General features: G+C 41.4%; 3 protein-coding genes and 1 pseudogene across 3 annotated transcripts; 1 reads left to right on the top strand and 3 right to left on the bottom strand.

Moving 5' to 3' along the window:
• Nucleotides 1-33: 33 nt before the first annotated feature.
• Nucleotides 34-681, bottom strand: LOC146974866 (olfactory receptor 6C4-like). Its single transcript, XM_085798955.1, has one exon. It carries the CDS (start codon nucleotides 679-681, stop codon nucleotides 34-36), a length of 648 nt encoding a protein of 215 aa, XP_085655081.1.
• Nucleotides 682-2,940: 2,259 nt separating this feature from the next.
• LOC146974865 (olfactory receptor 1E16-like) lies at nucleotides 2,941-3,942 on the bottom strand (annotated as a pseudogene).
• Nucleotides 3,943-12,593: 8,651 nt separating this feature from the next.
• Nucleotides 12,594-13,574, bottom strand: LOC146974864 (olfactory receptor 1E16-like). Its single transcript, XM_085796867.1, has one exon. It carries the CDS (start codon nucleotides 13,572-13,574, stop codon nucleotides 12,594-12,596), a length of 981 nt encoding a protein of 326 aa, XP_085652993.1.
• An 11,642-nt stretch (nucleotides 13,575-25,216) lies between these two features.
• On the top strand, nucleotides 25,217-26,872 carry LOC146974863 (olfactory receptor 1E16-like). The gene is made up of 4 exons (XM_085798953.1): nucleotides 25,217-25,439; nucleotides 25,787-25,964; nucleotides 26,055-26,358; nucleotides 26,579-26,872. The coding sequence occupies exons 1-4, from the start codon at nucleotides 25,217-25,219 to the stop codon at nucleotides 26,870-26,872; spliced, it is 999 nt and encodes a 332-aa protein (XP_085655079.1).
• The last annotated feature ends 581 nt before the right edge of the window (nucleotides 26,873-27,453 follow it).

The following is a 27,453-nucleotide window of genomic DNA, read 5'->3' as shown; positions in this document are numbered from 1 at the left end:
TGAGTGCTGAATCGAAAGTGACACCGAGGTTCTTTAGGTGGGGTTTGATGAGGGTAAAACATGACCAAAAGCAAAACTGGTGGTATAGTCATTGCAGGCCAGCCACAATACCTGAGCATACTCACAGAAATAGCTATTAAGAACCAGAGATTTACAATAGGAAAGTCTTGTGAGAAGTCCAACTGCAATAAGCACAACAATAATGACCCAGAGCCAGAAAGAGGCAATCAAAGACAACATGAACCTGTGAGTCACTTTGACTTGATAGTGCAGTGGAAAGATGATGGCCACCAGTCTGTCATAGGACAGTGCCACCAGGTTAAGAGCCTGCATTGACAGGCAGGTGTAGCAGAAAAACATGAACGTCAAGCAGTCGTTGTAGGGAATGTAGCGATGGTTAAACAGAAAGATGTCAAGAACCTTCGGCACCAGAGCAGAGCTACCAAACAAGTCCACAAATGCCAAGTTGAAAACTGCAATATATTTTGGAGTCCTTAGATTATGATCCAAGCCTATTACAGCCATCACAACTGTGTTTCCCAGAACTGAAACAATATACACAAAAAAGAGAAAAACATAGTAAACCTTAATGTTAGGTATACCAATAAATCCACTTATTATGAAATATGCAGGACAGACTATTGTGATGTTTTTTCCCAGAGCTGAGTTGAATAAGTTCATTGTAAAACTGGTTGAGCTTTTCCTGCCTACACTGCAGTCATTAGGTAAATGTCTTCTACACTGTGTCAGTGCTGTGTCCTGTTCTCTGTGACGATGAAACTCTGCAAAGCTTTAACTGTTGTGACGGGAGGGGCTAATAAGAGAGGCAGTCCCTAGCCGTGCCGAGCCGAGCCGTATCGAGCCGAGCCGTGCTAGTGGAAATGCGCCATTTGATAAATGAGGGCCATTAAAACTAACAGGATTCAGGTTGAAGAGACACATTTCCATTCAAAGGTAATGGAATAGCAGTGGTCAGTTACTTGCAACAATATTACTGTATCTAGCCCTCCATATTATTGTACTGTTGATATTCTGGGTTATCTATAGCAAAAATAAGCCTTGGACTTCAGCCTATTCCTTTTCAGTCATTGTGTGAATTTTACTGTGTGAAGTTAATAGGTGTATTCATGTATGATGATGAGTTGTTAGTTGTTTATCCACACATATGGTCAGCTTTTGTTATTTATATTGTATGACCAATATATACTATTCATTCGATCTCTGAAAAAAATAAATAAATAAATGAAAAACTTTTTTTTTTCATTAAATAAAAAATTGATGTTTTGGAAATAGCTCTCCAGGTAAGCAACAACAGTTACTCACAAAAAACACTTCCTATTCGCCCAGAAAATAACAGTGTAACAAAGTTTTTTATTTGCAGCCACAGCAGCACTTTACTTCAAGCTACTGTGGTCTTTCATTCTGAAATGCTCTGCAAAGAAGTTTCAACGTTTCTGGTACTTGCTTGGCAAACCTCGCACAGAGTAGATGTGTGGTATAAAGAAATGTAACACCACTTCGGTGAATCTGTCAAACATACGTATAATATTTACCTGTGGGTCGACAAAATTATTTTTGGCACATGATCTGATCTTCTGATGGATCGTACAGATGGAGTCATTAAAAAGTCCCTCTATTTACATGTTTTATTTCAATAGTTCAGTCTCTGATAAGCAGACTATATTAGGGGATAAACAGCTAGCCTTCCAACTCTAGCTGCAGACAGCAGCATTTGTTCTGCTCTGCAGCCTCAGTAAGGTTGGTGTTGCTCCACATGAACCAGTTCTCTACATAAGCAGACCAAGAACCATGTCACCAGCTGTAGTTCAAGACCAGATTCCAGCAGACGAGAGACAGTTGGTGGTGCCAGGAGTCTGGGCTAGCTACTCAGCCAACATTGAACTTTCAAATTAAAACAATTTCATGTAGCCCCTCATAAATAAACAAGTGTGCGGTCCAAACGAATATTCCACATGAGCTCTGCAAAAAGCTACGTTTATTCTGACGCATCTTGTCAAGAAAAGACAACATGAAGAGACCAGATTAAGATCATGGGTTGTGACTCCACCCAAAAAGGTTGTCATATGATATTTTAACCACATCACCCACACTTAGCCTATATGTGACTATCAGCTGCAGCAACACATACAAAGAGCAACAAAGAAAATTCCACTTGCATCTTCATCGATCAGTTCTTTAAACTTGCCTTTGATTGTGTTAGTTTAAAAAAAACATGGCCTGAAGCTGAACTCTAATCTCTAACACAGTTTTGGATATAGTGATAACAAAACATTTTGTCAGGAGTTCAGCTATCAGGCATACCACAGAGTTTAGGTGCCTTCACCCCAAAATAATTTTCCAGAGAATGATTTCTGGGTAGCAACTTTATGAATGCAAAATTAAGCCTCTTTAAATGCATTAAACTTTGCATGAAAACACATGACAGTAACTACAAAAATACTTCCACATAAAAACTTGACTACCAATTTTTTAAAGTTATATACAAGAAAAAAAATGTAGATTTTGCAACAACCCTTATAACTGATCACTTCATTTAAGCTGTGACTCTGAATCAAACAACTTTAGCATAGACTGATTTTCTAATTCTTAATGCTTTGTGATTATATAATATTCAAATGCATCATCTACACATCAGTCGTTTGGCTTCTGAATGCCTGCCAGCACATTAAAACAAGAAATGTGGGGGACAAGTAGATATTTTTATTGTCCTTGTAATATCCCTAACATTGCAAGAATTGGTGTGGTAGTTATTGAGTGTGGTGTCATTTAAAGGGATTTTGATCTAATTTGAAATGCAATCTCAAATATTTGTATTGATTATAAAAAGACATCTTGTATTAGCAATGACAATTTATTTTTATAATGTACACGGACCAGTCGTAACATAACAACAAATGTAGGCTATGCCTCATGTAAAATTCAAAAAACAATGCTCACTATAAGTTTACTTCTTTGTTGTTATATTGGACTTAACTGCATTCTGTTTTTAAATAACTTTTTTAGAGATTCTTTGATTTCCTGTGTCTGCAAAACATAAATAATTGGGTTCAACATGGGAGGAACGATAGAGGTCAGAGACAGGTTTATGATCCTAGCATTGGGATGTATTTTTTCCATATAAGTAAATGTGATTAATATTGGCAGGAAATAGATTGTGACTAATGAAAGATGAGCTGTGCAGGTTTTAAAAGCCTTAAGTCTTTCCTGAAGTGTAGCCACTTTACTCAAAGCATAGCCAATATATAGGTAACTACACACAATGAATATCAGTGGAAACCAAAGAATAAGCACTGGTAACAAAACACTAATGGCATAATTTGGAGTTTTGTCATTGCAGGCCAATCGGTATATCTGACCATGGTCACAGAAGTAGCTGTTAATAACAACAGACTCACAGAAGGAAAGTCTTGTGAGAAGTCCAACTGCAATAAGCACAACAATAATGACAAAGAGCCAGAAAGAGGTAATCAAAGACAACATGAACGTGTGAGTCACTTTGACTTGGTAGTGCAGTGGAAAGATGATGGCCACCAGTCTGTCATAGGACAGTGCCACCAGGTTAAGAGCCTGCATTGACAGGCAGGTGTAGCAGAAAAACATGAACGTCAAGCAGTCGTTGTAGGGAATGTAGCGATGGTTAAACAGAAAGATGTCAAGAACCTTTGGCACCAGAGCAGAGCTACCAAACAAGTCCACAAATGCCAAGTTAAAAACTGCAATATATTTAGGAGTCTTTAGATTATGATCTAAACCTATTACAGCCATCACAACTGTGTTTCCCAGAACTGAAACAATATACACAAAACAGAGGAAGACATAGTAAGCCTTAATGTTAGGTATACCAATAAATCCACTTATAATGAAATATGCAGGATGCATAAAAGTGATGTTTTTCCCCAGAGCTGAGTTGAATAAGTTCATTGTAAAACTGGTCGAGCTTTTCCTGTCCACAGTGCAGTCATTAGGTAAATGTCTTCTTCACTGTGTCAGTGCTGCGTCCTGTTCTCTGTGATGATGAAACTCTGCCAAGCTTTAACTGTTGAGACAGGAAGGACTAATAAGAGAGGCAGTCCTCCTGAGTAGAGTTATCACGATACCAAAATGAGTAGGGTACGTGTACCTATTAGCTCATTGAGTGCCGCGCTCCTTTCCAAAGTTTTAGTCAAGTGTACCGGCAAATTAGACCATATTTGACTTTTTATTTTAGAGCCATAGTGTATTCTATATTATTGCCACCAACACATACTGTGGCTCATTTGAAAGGTTTAACTTTATCCTTCAAATGGCCACAAACCGTTTGTTTCTACGTGCCTCCGTTCCTGAGAAAAGTCAAGCTAAACATGGCTGGGTTTCACCAAAATCCCTCCTTTTTTTCTAGAAAAGGAGATAGAGCGTCTTTTATGAAAGGTGCGCTGTTTGTGCCTGTCGCTCTTCTCACACTCGCATTTCTGGATCAAAGGGCTCGTATAAGATAAATATACACAACAATTGTTGTTCTATTCACAAAACCACCATCGGGGGCGGGGGGGGGGCGCCACTAAACAACAATAACACAGACGCACCGTGCCGTGTCACAGCCTCTCGCCGCGGAACGTGAGGCTCTGCCGGCCACAGCGGCTCGCGAACACCGGTCCCGCCGGTGGTCGTGGTCCTTCTGTGGTACGGGTCGGTGGTGCCGGTCTGCTTTGACCCAGAGACCATCAGATTTTACCGCGGGAGGACTTTGGGGAGGACACGGTGTTGCTCCAGATGAAGACCGGGCGGGACTGTGGGCTGAGAGCTTCCTGGTTCAGCTCCCAGCTGCTGCAGCCTCGCGGGTGAGAGCGGAGCAGCAGCGGAGCAGCTGCGCTGCATCTGCATGCAGAACTCCGTTTGCAGAAGCTGAGTTATGATAAAAACTTCCAGGTCATGAGCTGTCATGTGACTTTGATCGTCATCTATTTCAGTTCTCCTCGTCGTAGAGTCCCCAAATTTACATATAATGTGTATTAAAGTGTCTATTTTCATAATTTAAAAAAAAAGCAAAAAACAAAAAATTTCGTTTTTGGCACTCAACGCATGGGAACGAAAAACGAGAAATTACGTGGTTGGCACTCAATGAGTTAAGCCCATGTACCATATAAGCCCACTTGTGACTTCTGAGTCAAATTAAAAAAAACTACATCACCATTTTTGCTGGTTCATGGTTCTTCCAATGAAGCAGCTCGTTACATAAATTATACTTTTTATTCTAAGCAAATCAGATTTGTCAATCTTGAGTTATTGAAGCATATGTGTGACATGTGCCTGCTGCTCCCGAAGAAGTTGCAAAAAAACTTCAGTGATTTTGATGCCCTGAAAAAACAATATTTATTCCATATTTCTACTCCGACTTTAGCTAAGTACTCATTTGTTACCAAAATTTAAGAGATTAGTGCTTTAAATAAAACATGTGTTAGAATTTTACTAGAATTAGAAATAGTTTTTCTTTTGAATTCAAAATATGCATTTTAGCATGCTAGCAAACAGCCCACATGCTGCATCTATGCAGCCACTGCATAGCATTGTTCATTGCCATGACATAAAGCATGATAAACATGGATAGTTTACATTTTTGTATGCAGAATATCCTATTGTATTGTTAAATTGATAATACATATGAATATTTATTTATTTATTTTTTAATTAACATTTTTATTAAGTGGGCTTAAAGGGGATAGTAGCAAAAAAATCACACCATTTAGGGCAGATGTAAATGAGTATAGCTAATTACTTAAATACATGATCAATTGATACTTTTCATGTTATGTTAGTGCAGCTTATATAGATTCATGTCATGTAAGTTGTTTTTAAATGTCATGTGTGTAGAATAAAAATATTCTGATTTTTAACCAATAATTCACTGATGTTCACTTTAAGCCCACCTGCTCCCATTAAGCCCACTGGCTGTGTTTCAATCAGCTTCATAATTCAGATAATTAAATACCCAAATTTAAATATTAGTGATATTGCATCGGCGAATTCATTCATTTTATTAATTGTTTCTATTTAAGCTGTGTTTTTATGTTTAAAAAGTTATTTGTTTAGTTGTAAATACTGAAATTGATTCATTTATTATCCTTAAAATAGTATTGAACCAGGAAACTGTCTTTCTCTCAGTCATTGGGTCTTCAGAAATCTAGATAAAAACACTTTCAACCTGTGATTAACATTTTATCATGTAATAAGACAATTGAGGATAAAAACTCAGAGAACTCTGTGAGAAAAGTGGCATCGAGTCTGGGGGGGCGGTACACAACAGTACACAGGACTGGGCATGAGTTGTAGGTTTTAAACATCAGAACTTCAAAGCTAAAATATACATCAGTAGTAATGGGTGTGCAGTTAAAAGAGTCTCTCAGTCTAAAAGAGTCCCCCTCAGCCATTGAGCCGGGGGGAGCTGATAAAATCATAGTGCGGGGGGCATACTTCCAGGAGTTGGGGAGTTGCAGGAGCACTCAGTGTTATGTGGGAGAGGTTATTTTTATTAACAGTTTTGAAAAAGGCAAGAGGACAGAGGGGTTTGGCTGTCACAATGGTCTCAATAGGGAGAGCAGCGGCTGGGGGGTGTAGTGACAGCTAGGGCCTGAAGGGGGAGTATACGTGGGCAATGGTATTCTGAGAGGGCACCACAAAAGGTGTGTGAGTGAGGTGGGTAAACAGTCAGTCACGTGGGTATGATTGGAAGTGTGCTGACCGTTAGCTTTTAACATGTAGCTGCCGAGTCTGTTTGGGTGTATACTGTCGGATTTTAAATAGGATGGATGGATTCCAGAACAGGTTCAAATTGTCTATGAAACCTACACTGAGTGCCCTGCAGGTAGACTGGAGCCAGGTGTGGAGCTGGAGCACTCTGCTGAACTTTTCTGACCCACAGCCATGAGGAGAGAGTGGTCCACTAATGAAGATTGGATTTTCCACTGCTGGTCAGAAGCTGTATGAGGTTTCCAAATTCAGCTTTGGTCACCTCAGATTGTCAGAGGGATGAATCATTTACTCCAATGTGCAGGATGATTCTATGTATGGTGGACGGCAGTGTGTTCAGCAGATCTGGGAGTTTTTGCAGGATGACAGGGACCGTGGCCCCGGGGAAACAATGCCTTATGGCACTGAAGAAGCGGACGTGTCTTGTGATTGAGTCCCCAATAATTAAAGTAGTCGGAGGAAAGAGAGGATGAGGGGATGCTTTATGTGGGGCCTTAGGGCTGGATGAAGTGAGAACGGTCGGTGGAGGAGACTTCACTAGAGGCGACGAGGTGGCTGAAAAGGGACAGACAGAGGGTGTGGAAGCGCGCTGTGGAGCCGGTGTGAACAGCGTAAGGAGTGTAAAGTCTTGTGGAGGAAGGAGTGCTCAGGAATGATGGTGGAATACCTCGGAGGAGGCTGTAAGCCGTGGGACTTGTGGGACGGCAGTGAAGATGGAGGAGGAGACCGCTGGGGCTCCTCGTCAACGGGGGAGAAGGTGAGAGGCGCAAACTTATTTTCCAGCTGGATGTTAAGGTGAGGTGGGCAAGAGGAGCGCCTTCCTCTCCTACCGCAAACAGGGGCCAGGGACCAGGGCTCCGGGTCAGAGGGAGTGGAACTAGACAGGGCTTTAGGTTTAGCCCCCTGGTGTATCCAGGAGTCACCAGGGGCGATGTCCGGGGGTGCGACGGCTGGGACCGGGGGGGGGGTGTAGCTTCAGCAGCCTTGGGAGCTGTACCAGGACCGGAGGTAGATGGATCAGAGCCTGAAGCACCGAGGGGGGCAGGTTGTTGAGGATCAAAGGTGATGGTGTCCATTAACATCTCGCGTTCATGGATCTGGTACAGTGTGGAAATACGTCCTTTCAGCTTGGCGATCTTCTCGGCGAAGCACAGGGCTGGATTAGCACCCCAAGGGCCCCTGGGCACCAGGTCCCAGAGGGCCCTTGTCGCACACATCACCTCCACCCATTACAAACCAGGAAAGTCATTAAACTCCACCTTAATTAGACCTATTCACAATTGTGTATATGAAGTACATATGAAAACCAGACCATAATCACAAACTATTATGTCAAGACTTTCTAGTACAACTAAGGCTGACACAAACAGCAGATCAAATAAACACAACACAACACAACCCACAACATCCACACAATGACCACTAGGGAGTTTACAAGAATGCCATCCTTATAGCGACACAGTAGGCTACAGCTAAATGCAGCCAACATATGAAATTGACAAACCAACTACAAAATAGCAACATACACACACTGAGTCTTAAGAACTTTGCAAACAATTCTGTGAACTGAAAAGAAGCCTGTACAAAAGATAAGATGATCCCTCTGTGCATGCTTCTTTCATTGTTTATAATGGCAGCCCTTGTGAATTCCCACACTGCCCAGGTCATTGAACGCACCATTGGCTCAGCGCAAGCACAGAGCGCAAGTGGCTGAACCTGTGTGTGTGTGTGTGTGTGTGTGTGTGTGTGTGTGTGTGTGTGTGTGTGTGTGTGTGTGTGTGTGTGTGTGTGTGTGTGTGTGTGTGTGTGTGTACACACCAGTTTCAGCAAAACCTATACATACACAAGACATAGCCCCTCTCGCTATAATATATTCCCGACCCGCCGCTATTAAACGTCAAACAGCGGCCTTTTTTACTTTGAAAGGGCAGACAGAGGTGCTGTGTTGCAGGTAGCTTGTCAGTGTGGACTGTGGAGCTCGTGAGGAGTGGGAGAGTCACGGTGCAGCGTGCAGCAGCCGCGGCGGCCGCCGCCTCTCGTCCTCCCCAGTCCCTGCTCTCTGTGAAACCAACCCCGCTCTGCTGATGCGCCCAGCCGCCGTCTCATCCGGTTCCCTCACACCTCCGCCGGCTTTCCCGTCAACATCAGCGCGGCCCTGATAACACACTCTGGACTTTATCGTCAGTTTTTTTTAATGACCCGCCCCGACCCGCACCGCAAATAAAGTAAAGATTTCTTGACCCGCACCGCCCCGCCCCGCGGGCTGACCGCGGGACCCGCGAGCTACGGGTCAGCCCGCGCATCACTAGCTCTCACTTAACATGCCCCATAAAGCGGGGTCCTTCGACGGCTCACCTGCTCTCATCACCGCGGCGCTAGTGCGAGGGGGAGCCGGGCCTGGTTCGGCATCCTCCTCCGGTTGCTCCGGGACTTCTGTGATGTTGGCCGAGGCCGGACTAACAGCGAATGTTTTGTAAAATGATGTGATTCGCGGGACATCTTCAATCACCGCCGCTTCTCTGTCTTGCTTTTCCTCTTTGCTCCACCGCTCAAATACTTTTTTTTTATCCATAATTGTCTTGCTTACTTTTACTCACGGTCTACTACTGACCTCCCGCTCACACACTCTGACCTCTCGCTCGGCAGGGGGCGGGGCCCTTGGCAGGTTGGCAACCAAGGGCTTGGTTGCCATGGGCCCTTGGTTGCCATGGGCCCCTGGGCACGTGCCCAGTGTGCCCCAATTATAATCCGGCCTTGGCGAAGCACAGTCGGAGGGAGAGGTAAGAGGAGCCATGTTGTGATATGATAGCTGAGGGAGAAAAATACTGTAGAAAGGAGGCCAGTACACGGGCTAAAAAAGCAGAAGTTTAAGTTAGCGATTTAGTGTGGCAGCCGCTAACGGAGCACTTACATGGGCACTTAACACGCATGGGCTCCAACCGGAGCCCAGCGATTGAAGTGAAGCTTGTTATGGTGTCACGAGAGGGACAGAGTAGACAAGAGTAGAGCGTCAGGTAGGGGTGTGACGAGATCTCGTCCCACGAGATCTCGCGAGATTAAACTCGACGATATTTCTCGTCATGTTAAAAATCTGTCTCGCAAGATTTTTTTTTTTTATTATTATTATTTTTTTTAATGTTAAAAAATATAAAGCAGGGTTTGCACTACCAGTTACCATTACTTTGCACCCCTTTCCACTACACAGTTATAACTCTACTCGACTTGGTTTAGGTGCTTTTCAGTCACAGCTGAGTTCTTCATTCCTCCTCAGTAAAAACGAAACTAATATCAACCAGCGCATCCAGCGCTAATTAACGACTCTGTGGCGGCCGCGACGCTCTCTCTCTCTCTCTCTGGTGCACACACACACACACTCACACTCACTTACACACACACACGGGCACACGGGCACATGGACAGGTCGCGCTGTGACGGTAATAACATATGCGCTAGACCGTCCGACGTGGGAGGGAGGGAGGGAGGGAGGGGGGCGGGGGGATCCGAGTATCCGAGTAGTGAAATGGCACTGGGGGGGAGGGGGGGTTGTTGCCATTACTTAAAAAAAATCCTAGAGGAAACACTGCACATAATATTGTTTGCACTTGAAAAAAAGAAATAAATATTTAATTTAATTTAATTTATATTAACTTTTATAAATTTTAGTTTTAGTTTCAATTTGTGGAAGAAGAAATGTATTTAAAGCTCATGCTTACATCATGCATGTAAATAGTTACAATAAAACATTTCAAAATGCAAGTGCAACTCGGTTAAATAAAAGTCTGTTGGTCCTGTCATATATTTTGTCATTGTAGCTTTCTTAAAATCTCGTCTCGTCTCGATCTCGTGAACCCAATCTCGTGTCTCGTCTCGTCTCGTGAGATGAGTGTATCGTCACACCCCTAGCGTCAGGTAATGGGACTTACGGATAAGGGCCCAGAACTGGGCCCACTGTGAAGATCAGGCTTCAATGTAGGTGGCACCAACAGCTGGTGGTCTGTAATCCTCGACTGGATGAGATTCCCAGGTTAGAACCAACTGGCGCTGTTGTCTCAGTCTCAGGTGGTAGGATTTTCCCACGCTGTCAAAATGGGTGTTGCGGAAGTGCTGTGTCCCTACTGCAGTGACGCTCCGATTCTGAGAGTGGAATCGTTGACTCTCACTTGGACTTTTTAAAGTTAAAATAACTTCAGTCCTGTGCCGAATTGTCCACAGGGGATGTATCCAAGTGGTGGAGAGCAGTCCTGCCAAACGGCGATGAGAAAAACCCAGAAAAATAGGTATCAAGTAAAAAACCCGGCGTCGCTCTAATGGGGCTTTCGGCTCATGGCGTTGTGTCGCCGTGGGCCAGACAAACTCAGTCAAAATACAGCAATCGGATGGGTCGATTATTAAAGCGACAAGTAAGTCGCATGAGGCCAGTATACAACAACAGTATATTTGTTGCCTCTTTTCATCGGCAGCTGTGTGATTACTGCGCTGCGCACACTCTGAAGCCCGGTTTAAACAGAGATCCTGCTATATTATGAACTTAACAGGCAAACAGCCAATCATTCAGCAGCTGTGTAGTTTGGTCGCAGCATCGTTGCCATGTGGGTTTGTTTACAACAGAGCAGCGTGTAGTGAGAAGCCAGGAGGAGAGGAGAGGTGGCTCCCTATGTTGTGGAAACTGGCACCGTTATTTAGTAATCCATGGTAGTACCGTTGTGTAGAATTTCTGGTATAGTACAGTGTTAACCGTGGCGATTTGGCACCACTGGGTACCGTGGGTATCGTGCAACTCTACTCCTGAGTTCATGTCAATGAGATCAATCTTCGGCCCCCTGTGTCTGTTGTATGTATCAACTCAGTATCACACAAAGACTTTTTCAGGTCCATGAACCCCCAGCACTTATTAAAAAACAAACTTTCCAATTCTTAAAGACACATTTCCACTAAGACGCCACAAACTTTAGGGGCACAGCAATGTTTTTATGGAGAGCATTGAGCTCTTTAGGCTCTTTTATGTCTCTTGCAAATCCTATGTTATATCACAATTTTCATTTATAAGTACAATACAACACAAACTCAGCATTTCACATACGGTAGTTGAAAATGTAGGTGGTGGGTGGCTCAGTGAGTACCTGCTGCATAGGGACACTCTAGTAGGTTAGAGGCCAGGGTGTTACCCTGGTTATTTTTTGTAGCAAAAATTTAAATGAATCCCAAACACCTCACACACATACTGTCAGTAGACTCTAAATAGATGACTGTAAACATTAAAGTCTCAAGTCCCCAGTGGGAAGGCCACACAGCTGGAGCCCACATATGGAGGAGAACAATCTAAACAATCTAACAATCTCTAAAACTCTTCTCATCATGATTTCCTCCTACTAAACCATAGAAATAAGCTTTAAAGCATGCTGCAAATACAACCTATCTCAAGATTGACCTAAATAGTCTGAAACTGACACTACTCAAGCCTTACTCTGCAAACAATTTAGGGGATTTTGCTTAGTTTATCTTACAGCATCTTGAAACCCACACAGACAGCATTGTCATCTCCACATGATTTACACTTTCTGCTGCTGCTTCACAATAAAAATCTTCAAGAAGAGGTTCAATGTGAAGTAGCCTACTGTTTAGCTAGAAAACACAGACAAATACAGAGTAAATCAGACAAGAAAACGAAAAGGCTTACATTGCTCTTTCCTTTGCTTTGCAATAACTACAAAGAAAGGGACAGACATTACTTTTGATTACAACCAATTCATCATGCAAAAATCTTTTTTTCATGTCTTAAAGTTTGCTACAATGAAAATCAATATCATAATAATATCATAGCAGTGTTTGTGGACAAAATTAAAGAACTGTCATTTTATGATTATCTTCTTCACTGTAATTTTTTGCTTTCTGATTTTTAATAATGTTTTCACTGATTCTTTGATTTCCTGTGTCTGCAAAACATAAATAATTGGGTTCAACATGGGAGGAAAGACAGAGGTCAGAGACAGGTTTATGATCCTGGCGTTTGGATGTATTTTTGAACTCATAATAAATGTGACTAATATTGGGAGGAAATAGATTGTCACTAATGAAAGATGAGCTGTGCAGGTTTTGAAGGCCTTCACTCGTTGCTGAACTGTGGCCACTTTAGATAATGCATGGCCAATGTATGAATAACTTACCAAAATAAATGCCAGTGGAAGCCAAAGAATTAAAACTGGTAACAATTGACCAATGACAATGTTGGGAGTTTTGTCATTGCAGGCCAGCTTGTATATCTGGCCATGGTCACAGAAATAGCTCTTAACAACCAAAGATTTACAATAGGAAAGTCTTGTAAGAAGTCCAACTGCAATAAGCACAACAATAATGACCAAGACCCAGAAAGAGGTAATCAAAGACAACATGAACCTGTGAGTCACTTTGACTTGGTAGTGCAGTGGAAAGATGATGGCCACCAGTCTGTCATAGGACAGTGCCACCAGGTTAAGAGCCTGCATTGACAGGCAGGTGTAGCAGAAAAACATGAACGTTAAACAGTCATTGTAGGGAATGTAGCGATGGTTAAACAGAAAGATGTCAAGAACCTTTGGCACCAGAGCAGAGCTACCAAACAAGTCCACAAATGCCAAGTTAAAAACTGCAATATATTTTGGAGTGTTTAGATTATGATCTAAGATGATCACACTCATCACAACTGTGTTTCCCAGAACTGAAACAACGTAAACAAAACAGAGGAAGACATAGTAATATTTAACATTCGGTATTCCAATAAATCCGCTCAGTATGAAATATGCAGGATGCACAAATGTAATGTTTTTTTCAGAAGCGGCGTTGAATAAGTTCATTGTGAAATTTTTGTGAAGTTGATAATATCCAATGCACAAGGTCAGCAGCCTAGTGTTGTTCTGTTAAGTAGATGGGAGTAAGTAGATTTCTCTCTCGCTCTCTTTTGACAGTGAAGAGCAGAAAGCTTTAACTGCTTTGCAGTACTCTCATCATGCCATCTAAGTTCAGCTTTGATCCCTTGAGTCAATCTTGAATCAGAAACAAAAACATTCTCAATCCAGTTCATTAACTGTGTTGATGCAATTTATTCATAGGATTCTCGGATACAACTTTTATAGGAAACCTATATCCCATCTATTTTGATATAGCTAGTATTCATTGTATTTTAGTGGCTGACCTTTCAGCTAGCTACCTGTTTTGAACATACAGTATTTGTAGTTAGACAGGTATTGTTCAATGATACAATGAACACCTTACAAAGAAAGTAACAATCATATAATCAAAGGTATCTAAAGGCCCACATCAAACTTGAAGGTAGGGTTGGAGATCCTATTCTGGAGCATTTTTGATAAAATAGTTTGAAATCCTCTTCACACTCCAATTTGTAACCTATTAATTAGAAACGTCAAAGTCAGTTGGATCGTAATGTGTCAATCAAGCTGTCATCTCTGTCCCTCTCGCCCTCCTCTGCTCGTACCGCTTGACCGCACTAATCGCGTGCATGAGTTAGGACTGCGGAAAAGACAACAACAGTAACCCAGTGTACCACACCTCAGTCTGGTACAGTAGGTGATAATCTACCTCTAAGCTGGATGCTGGGTGGTTTATTATGATGTTAAGTGTTTTATTTCACATGAATGAGCCACGAAAAAAAGCTGGTGGACAGTTAGTGATGCTGCACAGTGACACGCGACATATCGTGGAAAGCCGTGTCCCTCCCATTGGGATTGCATTGGGTCACGCTGTGAGCGCGACACCTTCACGGCTTCACCTTGATGTGAAACCAACGCTGAACAAGCGCTGCGTGTTCCTGCGCTCTGGAGGCGTGGCTTCAGAGAGAGGTCTGAGGAAAGAGGCTGGGACTTTTGACTTGTGTATTTTTAAAATGTTTACGCCTTTAACGTGGTGTTTTTTCTCTCTCAACGCAATATTGTTCCGTTCATTCATCTCTGCATAGTGCTCTTTCTCCGTTATTGTTGTTCACACACACACACACACACGAACGCGGGCGCGATAGCGTGATCACACACACACACACACAAAACGGTACGAAAAATTGCCTCATGTACCCCCCAACCTGGGATGTGAATGAGATGGCAGGAAAGGACTGGATGATCCGGTTCATCAAACGTAGCCCAGACCTCTGACTCTGGGCACCCTAGGCAACGAGCTTCAATGTGCACAATGCTGAAATGTTCTTTAACAAAAACATTTAATTCTACAAAGTCACCGTATGCACGCAGAAAAAAAACGCTTGTCTAAATGTGGAATGAAAATGAGAACGCAACGCCACTTTTGCATTTTCGGTTCAGATTGTTTCCGTGTAAACCGGATATTTTAACCAGAGGGGTTAAAAAAATACTGGACTTCGGCAGATTTTACCGGTTAAAGTCTGTTCTGCAATGCAATTGTGGTTCAAGTGATCGAACAAATTGGTGGCACAACCAGGGAGTATACTGTTATCTAATCACCTTTTACATACTGGATGCTGAATGCCTATTCAGTAGGATCAAACGTTTTTGTTACTTTGTTCTTCAGTTTCTTCTGACTACTTCTCTCTGATTGTTTGGTTTTTGCAGCCCTCATGAGTAAGAAGTTCACAACTGAACTATACTTAACTCCCATGTTGAAAGCTGGAACAACTCTGCCTAATGAGGCTGTTAATGAGCTGTTTGTCGACACTGCTCTTGAAGGATGATGACATATCCACAACAGTTAGGTAAACACTTTGTCCCAGACTGCAGGAGACAGTCAAGAGAGTGGTGGGGTTATGTTAGTAAGGTTTAAAGGATAAAGCCGGGGGCATTGCCTCATGAGGTTGGAGTTTTCCAAGTTTCCATGACTCATGGAATGGTTAACGTTGGTTGAGTTACTGTATTACTTGTTTGATAAACCAATGTGACTCATCACAGGCCTTCAAACTTTAGCAAGGGAGCAAATCACAAAAGAAATTATATTCTATTCCCCAGAAGTCAACAACTCAGGTCAATTCTATCCATGAACCGTACAGAGTACACCAACTGGGCTTGCATGTAATTGGGAAATGATCATTCTAATTTTAGTTAGTAATGTCATATTGATGAAACTGAAAAGGTGGTTGTCAAACACATGGGCACAGCTCAGTTGCCCAGACTCCAGTGCTAGACAACAGGACCAACTGACACACACACCATGTTGGCATACAACATACTTCCTGTTTTGTGAATCAAAAAATATATTTCAGTAATGTAAGATGAGGTTAAGAGCCCTAAAAATTGTGCAACCCACTCCAATTTTGAAGGGCAGCTTAATGCAAGTTTTGCAAATTAGTTATGTGAATTGCTGTGATAAAGATATATATTTGACGGACGGATTAAAAATGTCTTATTATAAGTGCCTGTGTGTATTAGTGTTTTTATTACCGACCTCTCAAGCTATTTGTTATCCTGCGAGTTTCTTATGATTATTTGTTTGCTAAATGATTTTGATGTAAAAAAAAAAAAAAAAAAAAAAAAAGTACATAAATAGAATTGTATGCAATAATAATTTAATAATAAAACTTGGAGAGAAAATGGTGACTATTCTTTTATACTGTATACTAGAAGATTATGTGATACAACTGCACTGTAATACTGTAATCATGGCTAGGCGGGCCCACGTGTGCCGTGCTCTGCGACCGTCCACCATGCTCTGCACTTTCTGCTGTTATTATTGTGCAGTGCACGCCTACATATACGTATGCATGCGTGCACTGCACTTGCCTTATTTTTCTATGTGGGCTTTCGTTGTTGTTCTTGTTGTTATTGTGCAGTGCATGCCTACATATACAGTACTTGCCTATATTATACTGTGGACATTGTCTTTGCATGTATGTGTGTGAGAATGGGACTTATATACCCAATGTCCAATGTCTTGGTCCACTCTAACTCGGTGGGAGAGGGCCATCACATTTGGATCCATCCATTTATTCATGCACTTTATACCCGGCACTTTATTGAACTCATGCTGAAATTAATGCACTTTATGTATACGTATGAATGTTTAAATGGTCTGGTAAATGGTCTGTATTTATAGCGCTTTTACTATACCTGAACGATACCCAAAACGCTTTACATCGCATTCACCCATTCACACACACACTGGCCATGCAAGGCGCTAACCACGACCCATCAGGAGCAAGGTGGGTAAGGTGTCATGCCCAAGAAACTACGGCAGCAGGACAGAGCGGGATTCGAACCGCCAAACCTCTGATCATTGGACGACCCGCTCTACCACCTGAGCCACTGCCACCACATGATGTGCCACACAGTTTAACTGTGTTTTTTATTTTTTTATTTTGATATTCTTAACTCTACCTCTTCTTCGTGTCTGTTATTACCTGCCAAGGGACTGCGGATGTAAGTTAGCAGGCTTGCTAATTCTGACACATTTACATTTGTATACTGTTCATTAATGTGTATTGTCCCTTTCAAAAAAAAAAAAAAAACTCAGGTCAGGTGAAAGCATGAGAGAGATGAACTGATCCAAACTCCTGCTCTGTAAATTCCTGATATAAACACACTTATATTTGTTATTCATTTATTTTCCTGTTAGAAAAACAACCAGCTCCGGGGAAACAACATATGTTAACTGAAACTATTACATGGTTATATCTGTAGGGATCAACTATTAAGTTATTGAGGTCAAATTAATGAAATTAGCTCCCTGGGCATATTGCTGCTCTTAAGACGATCCCACAGGAGAGCATCTCTGAAAATAAATAACAATGAAAACAAGGAAAAGTGATGGTATGAACCACCTCAGGCCTGCAGGGAACAGTTCAACAAAAAGCCTCCTCGGGGAATTGACCACCTGTTAATTTGACAACTTTACATGGTGTTATCTAATCCCGGAGAGATACAACAACACAGTGTTTCTAACATACTAGGACATCAAAATTATTTCATTCTTTATCAATATATGTTTCAGGCAAGTTGATAAAGAAACCAAGCTATTGTTTCTCTTGAAAGAGTCCAGAAAGCAACTGATCAATTTCAAAAGAAAGGAAAACTGCTTACTCTTTGAACAGTACTAATGTTTGGAATTAGGATTTAGGGGCTGTTGATCTATTTTAAAGTTTTCTAAATAATTAGTTTAGTACTCAAACATTCACAGCTTTATTTGTTATAGACTATTTTACATACAGTATACATAATAGTTTAGTATCAGCAGAAGCTGTAGCAGTATTATTGATGTAGTTGAGTCAGTGGTCATAATACCATACCAACTTTATTTATAAAGCACTTTAAAAACCCAGTGGACCAAAGTGCTGATAGGTGCTAATAGGAGTAGTATGAGCAGTACCGGTATTCATGTTTTCAGTTGTCACAGTAGAAGAAGCAGCAGTAGTAATAGTATCAATAGTAATCATACAGTACTGACAGTAGAAAGTGTATAAGTATTACATTTTGTTAGCACATTACATTTCTTTGGAATGTAATTGACACAAAAAATTACATGAATAAAGGTAAGGCAGCTTAAAATGATCACTGAAAAGAGTTTATGCCACTTTACTTTCCCCATTACAAACAAGTCTGTCCACAGGCAGGCAAACCCAGGGGAATCCAACCACAAAACCACCAAACATCTGCTCTCAAGAGAGACATGAGCTGTTTTCCTCCTCATAACGGGCTGTTTCCCCAAAGACAACACAGAAACAGTCTCGCTTAAACCTGCAAAGACCAAACTGACTAATTGGTCCTGAGAGGATTCATGCTCCCCCCTGCTACCGACAGACAAGACACAATGACACAAATATTTACCACACTGATGTTGCAGCTTAGCATAGTTCAATTACTTTTGTAAGCCTCAATTAAGAGTTTTCACCACATTTCTGGTCTTTGATTAAGCTAGACATTTTTAAAATTCTTCTTCAGTCTGTTGAGCCATAATAAAAATGGCTAAATAAGTTCCTATCATCACAAATCCAATTTAGTTGTATTCTCTTAAATGATCACACTGAAAATGTTGACAAGAAAAGGAGAACTAAAACTCAGACAATATGGTCCATCTGATCAGCAGCAAGTAAACCGAATACAACAGCACAGTCTCTAAGCCAAAACATGTTAAAATTAGGTCACAGCTGTTTTTTTGCTTTTTTTTTAAACAGCCGTATTGGTCGTCAGAAAGTTTTCAAGCTGCAAAACATCCAACCATAATTTCTGAACTGGCAAAAACTGGCCCAGTAGCCAGATTGTTGACCCCTGAGGGAACTGATCAGGCACCAAACCTCCTCAATCTGAGTGTCGGGGGCGGGGGGCGGCGGCAGCGACGACGACCAGAGGAGAACCGTAAGTTTCGCTTTTACCCTCTACGTCTCTCTCCGACGCAGAGGGGAGGGGGGGAGGGGGGAGGAGGGGGGGCGGTGTTTCGTACCCGTGCAGGGAAGTTATATAGTGCAGTTTCAGCCGACGCGACCCCGCTCAGGCTGCGGCGGCAGCACCATTCATCCTATTAACCATTTTTCTATCACTGCAATGAGTCTGGAAACATTATTTTAAGGCCGAAAAACTCCGCAATGTTACTTTAATTACTAACAGATGCAGAATATGTTATGTTTTGACCACAACGTACCATGAATTCAGTTAAATCTGGATACGATACAGAAATGTCACAACTCACCCTGGTTGGTTGCTTGACAAAACACCTCAGCCTTAATGCCTTCACTGGTCTTGGTCCGACTCCTATGGGAATAATAATTCATTATTAATGATAAATAAATAATATAATGTGTTCCATAGTCAAAACCCAGTTATTAACAAATACCCCTCTGAAGTGAATTAGATTTTGTCAACAAGAGGACAGCCACAAACCAGACCACACACAGTCACCATAAAGTATATCAACAGTCCATTAAGTTACAGCTGAACAGGTATGTGGCTACACTGTTTCTGTAAGCATACAGTATGTAATATTATATAACAGACCATCCATTTTATACATTTAAAAAGTGTAATGATTTCATGTACCTTCCCCATACAGTGTTCTTTTACATGCATGATTACATTAACTGTTGTATACAGATGTATTTCATTACTAATTAATCTGGCAATTTTCTCAGTTAATCAATTCTATGAATTAAAGAATGTCAACACCACATATTGTCCATGTAACTCTCCATCTGCAAAATTATGATTTTCTGCCCCATCCTGGCCAAAATTAAAACCCCTTGGGCAAAAAAAGGTTTCACTGCAAGTCCCCCAAAGCCAAGGGTGAGGACATCAGGTTGATTAATCTTCCCAACGGTCTGTACATGTTCAGATTTAATTATCACATAAAATGATGAATGGCAACATATTTTCTCAATTTGAATTGAATTGAAAGTACTTTATTAATCCCAGAGAAATTAAGTGTCATTAAATGTCCACGTACAGGACAGCCAACACACAACATGAAACATAAAATCCCAGGCAGTACAAATTAGGAAGTTTGTTCCCTGCAGTCTGGGACAAAGGAACTCTTCAGTTCATGGAAGACACCATCCAGTGGGTGGTCCTTATTGTGCAGGGTGCTCCTGAGTTTCCTACCTCTAATGAGTCAGGGGGCAAACCAGTGATGGATCCTGACTTTTTTATTAACTTGTTAATCCTGTGTCTGTCCTCTGACTTCAACCCCTATCCCCAACAGACAATGGTATAAAAATAGCACACAAGCTAAAATACTAGAAAAAATAATATTTTTCTTTAAATAAACAAATCGCCACCTTGTGGCTTGCAGGTATGTATTATCCTCGTGGAGAGAAGTATTTTGTCTACTGTCCGCAAATTTGCAGTTGATGCTGATGGGTAATGTTGGCTGACCATTCACATGTGCTTCACACAAATTGAGGAAGTACTTGAAAACTACAGTAGTAGACCTTTGTGTACCATAATGGCATATTTGTGTTCTACCTAGCTTCCCCACTTACCTGTGTGCTCAGTGATTTAAAGGTACAATATGTAGGAATTTTGCAATTGCATATCGAAACGTATTCTTGATGTTGCATTCACGTGAAATCGGGCAGACGTCAGACAGACAACAGACGCTGCATGTAACAGGATAAACAAGCATCTATGTAAACAATTCAATTCAATTCAATTCAATATACTTTAATTGTCCCCGTACGGAAATTCGTTGTGGGCTTCACTGGTGGTCCGCAGTTTGACAATAAAACAATCAAACAAACAAACAAACAAACAATAAAAATTGAGCGATCAGTAACCCGTACTGCTACAGTACACAGCAGCATAAAATATACATCAATCAATCAATCAATCAATCAAAATCAATCAATTAATAACCTGTACTGATACAGTACACATTAAACAACATACGTTACCCATACCATCACAGCACACAGCACAAAAAATGGCAGTTGCCCAACCGTTACAATACAGTACACAGTGTTTTATCAACTGTACACTAACTATGTGCATTCAGAATATTAACAGATGTTGGGATAAAAGAATGTTTGTAGCGGTTCAACCTGCTCCAGGGAACTCTAAGGCCCTGTCCACACGAACACGGGTATTTTTGAAACCAAACTTTTAAAACTTTGCGTCCACACCACCGGTGTGATAAAAAATAACTCCGTCCACATGAGACCGCAAATCCGTCTCAAACAATATCATGCACATTCCAAAGCAGTAGGTGGTGATATCACTCCTAACAGGAAAGCAGCTGTAACTTGTAGGAGTGGAGGATAAAACTGACCGGCACCGAGAGTCCGCGCTATACTAACACACCCCGCCCGTAATCTCTTGTTTATGACAGATACGAAAATACGCAAATACACACATCGTAACGATAATCCATCGATCCACTGATTGCAGACCTGCAAACTCCAGAGAGTAAAAAAGGTGACAAGGTCCGAAAAACCAAACCAACCCCCCCGGGAGAAAATGTTTGTGATTTTAATATGCAAGTTATGCTTTTTGGAGCATTCCCAGTTAAACAGAGAGCAAATCTCTCATTAAAAAGACAGCTTTGAGAGAATAAGTACACCTCAATCAGGTGGGGTCAGCTGCAGAAAATGTTCACATTATTTGACTAAAAATTATGCATCAGTTTGGATGACCACATGACCTGTGGCTTTCAGCTTTCTATGATTATATTTAGCCTACTGTTTACAGCTGAGAATATCAGGTATTGTCCCCCCTCCATTAAATACAGTGCTGTGAAAAAGTATTTGCCCCCTTCCTGATTTCTTACTTTTTTGCAGATTTGTCACACAATGTTTTTATTTATTTGTATAATATTTTGATGGGGCAGCCATCTTGGGAAGGTTTTCACCACTGTTCCAAGCTTTCTCCATTAGTGGATAAAGGCTCTCACCATGGATCACTGGAGCCTGGATGTGAAGAGTGAAATTGAACCAGCTTTCCAAAAAAAATAAAAAGGTTTATCAAAGTTAGTTCATTATTTAACAAGAGGGGGCAATTACTTTTTCACATAGGATCAGGTAGGTTTGCATAGCTTTTTTCCCCTTAATAAATGAAATCATAATTTAAAAAGTGCATTTTATATTTACCGTACTTCGGTCATCTTTGTCTAGGCTATTAAAAGTTGTTTGATGACAAATAACAAGTTTGAGTAAGAAATCAGGAAGGGGAAAATACTTTTTCACAGCATTGTATGTAGCCTGGGGGCTGAAAATCACAGCACATAAAATGAGTGTGTATCACGTCTTTCCACATACGTTCTTCCTTCGCCTTTCAAACGGAGCAGAACCGGTCTGACAGAACACCAGCGGTAGAAGCAGGTATGGAGCTGTGTGCCGCGAACGTGCATGAAAAAACAAGCACGGCGAATGTGCGGCGCGCCGCGTGCATAACTCGCGCCTACATTGAAAGTATGTGAGCAAAAGACGCTACAGCTGAATGGCCCCGATGCACACACACACGCTTATCCAAGGCGCCTGTCATCATAGTTTTCTGCGTTCCACCGATACATCAGATAACTTCCCGCGTGTCGTTTCAAAATAAAAGCTGTCCGATATGTTTATCAAGACTCTATCACCCCCCCCCACCTTTGAAAAACTCCCCGGTTCTGCGATGGTTCACGATTCACGTAAACGACCCAGTTGACCAGAAAAACGGCGATTATAGCCGAAAGGCGACTAGTTTGCAGGTATGTGATTGATTCTGAATGGCTTCATTGAAAACAAATGTAGGCTACAGGACGGGAGGAAGCAAAACAGTGGGGAAGTGACCGCAATTTACAATTTGATAAAAGCCTGTTTTCGCCATATCAACATTATGTTTACATATGGTGACCACGCGATTTTGTATTAGTGTCTGCATGTTTAGTGATTAGTGATATTCACAGTAGCCATAATAGTCCACTCAGCGTCTGAGCGGTCAGCGCATGATGATCCATGGGTCAGCGTCGAGAAGCTTGACGTGCTAGTAACAGTAACTAGGGGGGGCGGGGATTTATGAAAAATGTCCGGTTTTCCTGTCCACACATGAAACCGGAGTTTTCTAAAAAGTTCACCCTGGACTCCGGTTACAAAAAACTCCGGTTTCAGGAGCCCACAACTGCGGTTACGTGTGGACAAAAGGCCAAACCATGTAGAGAAACACACGGTTTCAAAAATACCCGCGTTCGTGTGGACGGCCCCTAAATCTCCTCCCAGAAGGAAGCAGCTGATACTCTGAATGGAGAATATGAGATTGATCAGACAACATTTTGCGTGCGTGTCTCAAGGTGGATTGTTCGTAAATGGATTGAAGAGAAACAAGTGGTCCGCCAGCACGAGGCAAAACAATACAGGCGTGACAATATGTTGTCATGGTGATGTCGTATTGTTTACCTGACCCACGTTTTACCGTCTTTCTCTCGTCGAGTAAAACGACATCCATGCAACATCAGTGCCTCCGTCCTTCCTCACACTACACAGTGATGACAGTTTTAACAGGCGCTACCTGGAAAACTTTCTCCCCGAGCCGACAGCTCCGCTGAGTTTCCGTGGTTACCTACGGTCATGCTGCCACTGAACGTAAAAAATGGCGATGCAACATGGCAGCCTTGGTTCGGTGCGCTGCCCACTTACGTATCTGTAATGACTTGTAACAACTCATTCTAAGGTACGAGAAAGTTTTCATTTGTATGCGGGTGTGATTCGACTTAAGTGAAATACGTATTTATGAAAGCAATATTTGATTTTTGCTAATAAAAAGCCAAATAAGTTACATACTGGAGCTTTAATGCAGCCCAATTTACTTTATTTTTTCTCAAAAACACATACATGCAGAAGGTGACAGGACTTGTATTTGAGGCAAGTCTTTCTTTCACATTCTTAATGTTGTAGTACATTCGCAATGCCAAAGTTAATGTACTTACCAAACATAAGTATGAAAACATGTTTTAAGTGTCTCGCTAGCTCCTCACACGGTGAAAACTGTCTTTTAACCTTTTCAAATTAAAATCCTTCAAACGCCAGTAGACCGCTTTTGATTTTTTTTTTAACGTTTCTTTTTTTACTTTACTTTTTATTTTTTTAAAGGATCTGATGCCACAGTAAAGTATTTCAAACTGATTATTATTTGTTAAATGTGCTAACTGAACACAGATTAGACACGACTGAAGTTTGGACTCCAAACTTCAGTCGTGTCCAAACTTTGGAGACGTGTCGTAACTTCTCCACAGTGGAGTTGTGTTGTCATTATTAAGATATGCTTGACTCAATTTCCCCAATGAACTTTGTGTGTCTCAAACTCATACAGTATTTCTCAAAAAAAGAAAGAATGCACAATCAAGATTTAATCATATCTACTCAAGTATTAGATTACAGTTTGCTGGGATTGTAAATGTAGGTTTACCTAAATTGGTGTGATTATTTTGTCATCTCTGTACTACATGTATGTTGGCACATCTATGTATATTTTGTCTACATATTTCTGTAATCCTGCTCTCTGGCAGTTTTTTTTATTATTATTTGTTTGTTTTGTTTGTGATCTGTCCAATATTAACACAGGCTACTTTTTTCCCCTCCTCTGGGGTGAAGTTGTATAAACACAGGCTAAATGCAGACCATCACATAACCTTTATAAACCAGAGAGGCCGCTGCTGCCTCTGGTTGTCTGGCAGTGAACTCCATCCAATGAGGTAAGTGAGGTAAGCAGTGAGGTTCAAATCCCGTCTCAAAATCCACCTTTTTAAAACAGGCCTACTACCACTAACTTTCATTGTTGATCTTTGCTGCTGCAGATTTCTGATTTGTTTTACTTCAGCTCTGCTTTTACTGTTAATTTTATTCTCTTATTACAGATTTGTTTTAAAGTGTTCCTTTACAGTGTCTTTATATTGTCCTTGACTGTCTTTTCTAATTGTTTCTGTAAGGTGACCTTTCATGAAAGGTGCGTCTAAATAAAATGTATTGTAATAATAATAATTATTATTATTAAGCACTGAAATAACATCTCAGATCCTCAGCTCTCCCTCAGCTTTGTGCTGCTGTAACTCCACTGACTCTGTCTTCAGTATGTTTCAGGTGGCTGAGAACTACACGCGTGTGTCACAGGTTGTCATTGTGGGCTTCCCGGGCCTGCAGCCTGAGTACTTTGTCCTGGTGGGGTGTTTCTTCTTCTTCCTCTATGTGACCACTTTTCTGGGAAACCTCCTGCTAGTAGTGGTGTTTGCTTTGGAGCACAAACTTCAAAAGCCCATGTACATCGTCATGGTCAGCCTGGCTCTCTCAGACATTGGTAAACATGGTATCATTTGTCTCACATGCCACATCTCTTAAGTTCACAGGATAAGGTGTATTAGGTGTTGAAAAAAACATAACTTGTAGTAATTATATGGCTGTTTGAAGTAAACCAAACTGGCAATCAGGATTCAGAATTTTAACTACAGTTCATTGTCTGAAGGTGAAATAGAAACACCAGAATGAAGTAAATATTGCAGTAAAAATCAAGTGGCATCCCACTGCTGTTTACAGATACAACACTGACCAATATGAATCTGCCTCTATTAGTTATATAACCTATGTGTGGCATGGTATCATGATCTGCTTTGCTTTACATCTCTCTCTATTCTCTTTTTCCTGTAGGTTTTGCCACAGTGGCTTTACCCAAACTAATTGCTCGCTACTGGTGGAATGATGGCAGTCTCGGCTTCCACACTTGTTTCTTCCAGAAGCACATGATCCACTATTTTGGCTCCTTGAATTCCCTGATTTTATTGACCATGGCCCTGGACAGATATCTGGCCATCTGTTTTCCTCTCAGGTGATTAGCCTCAGCCCCAAGCCTTGAAATGAATCTTTTTTTCATTCCCTGCCACTATTCTCCTCTCTTGAATTCCTTCTCTTCCTTCAGATACCCCATGGTGATGTCAAACAAAACCATGACAGGCTTGACTCTTTTCTGCTGGGTGGTGGCACACGTCTTCCCTGGAATCAGCACTGTCAAATTCAGCATGGTGCTGTTTTGTGGACCCAACCAGATCATCCATGCCTTCTGTACTACCATGTCAGTCAAGGCCTTAGTGTGTGAGGACACCAGTAAACTATACAATATTGCCTTTACTGTAGCGATGTTCATTCTTTATGTTCCCTTTTCCTTCATCATCCTTTCCTACATTTGCATCGTGGTCTCAGTGTTGCGCATGGCCAAAGGACAGGTGAGGCCCCACTGTTTTTATCCCAAGGCAATGAAATATTTTTATGTTAGTCAGATATTTTTATAATTCACAAACACCCTTAAGTGCCCCATCCTAAAATCCACAAGGTCACAGACATTGCCAAGATTATAGAATAGCATTTTACTGCTTTCCTAAATTACAAATGCATTTTCTACATTTTTGTTTTACCATTTTAACCCCAAGCTTCTGTTCTCCTCAGGGGAGAATGAAGGCCTTCTCTACCTGTGCCACCCAGGGCTGTATCATTTCTATCTACTACATACCCCGTTTCTTTGTCTACGCCACACCTTACTTTCCTAACCTGACAATGACCCCTGACAAGCGAATAGCCACCAGCCTCTTCTACAGTCTGTTCCCCCCACTCATCAACCCATTCATCTACTGTCTGAGAACCACAGAGATCAAGCAAATATTGATTCGCTGGGTGCAGAAAAAAAAGATTATCATTCCTACAAAGCAAGGCCAAGTTGCTGCTTTCACTATATCACACTGACCAGAGAGCCATCACCATATATTGTTTTTTGAACATGACAATGAAATAATTGCTGTTTGTAAAATGAAATGTATACAGAGAGAGGTTTTTGTTCTACTTCTAATCTATCAGGGTGTGAACTAATAGTGCTCTAATTCCGAAGTAAAAGCTCTTCTACATTTAATAGTATTCTTTCTCTACATCTCTACAATATGTGAACAGGTGCCTGTGAATCATTGTACTGCCTGAAAAATCTGGTGTTCTGATGGAAACATATTGTAAGAAGCAAACCACATAGAAACTGCAGATATACCAGATGTGCCCTGTCCAAACAAAACAACAAACGTTCAGCCTACACTAACTGTTGCATGAAGGAGACACTAAATCAATAGGGAGATGAAAAAGTGAGTAAAGGAAAGTCTCATATTTGCGCATACCACGTGGCATGACTTAATGGTTTCCTCAGAATCAAACTAAGACAGTTAAAGCAGATATCAGTGGCACGGCCGTTTCGGCTAATGCTGTGTTCAAGGCAGGCTTTTGAAACCGTAAGTTACAGCTTCAAGTCACAACTACGACTTGGTAGCGTTCCAGGTAACCCG

The sequence above is a fragment of the Trachurus japonicus genome, chromosome 14 (genome assembly GCF_045865225.1).
Source record: "Trachurus japonicus isolate A0001 chromosome 14, Traja_1.0".
NCBI lineage: Eukaryota > Metazoa > Chordata > Actinopteri > Carangiformes > Carangidae > Trachurus > Trachurus japonicus.
Note: the sequence above shows the minus strand (reverse complement) of the source record. Positions and strands in the feature narration are given on the sequence as shown.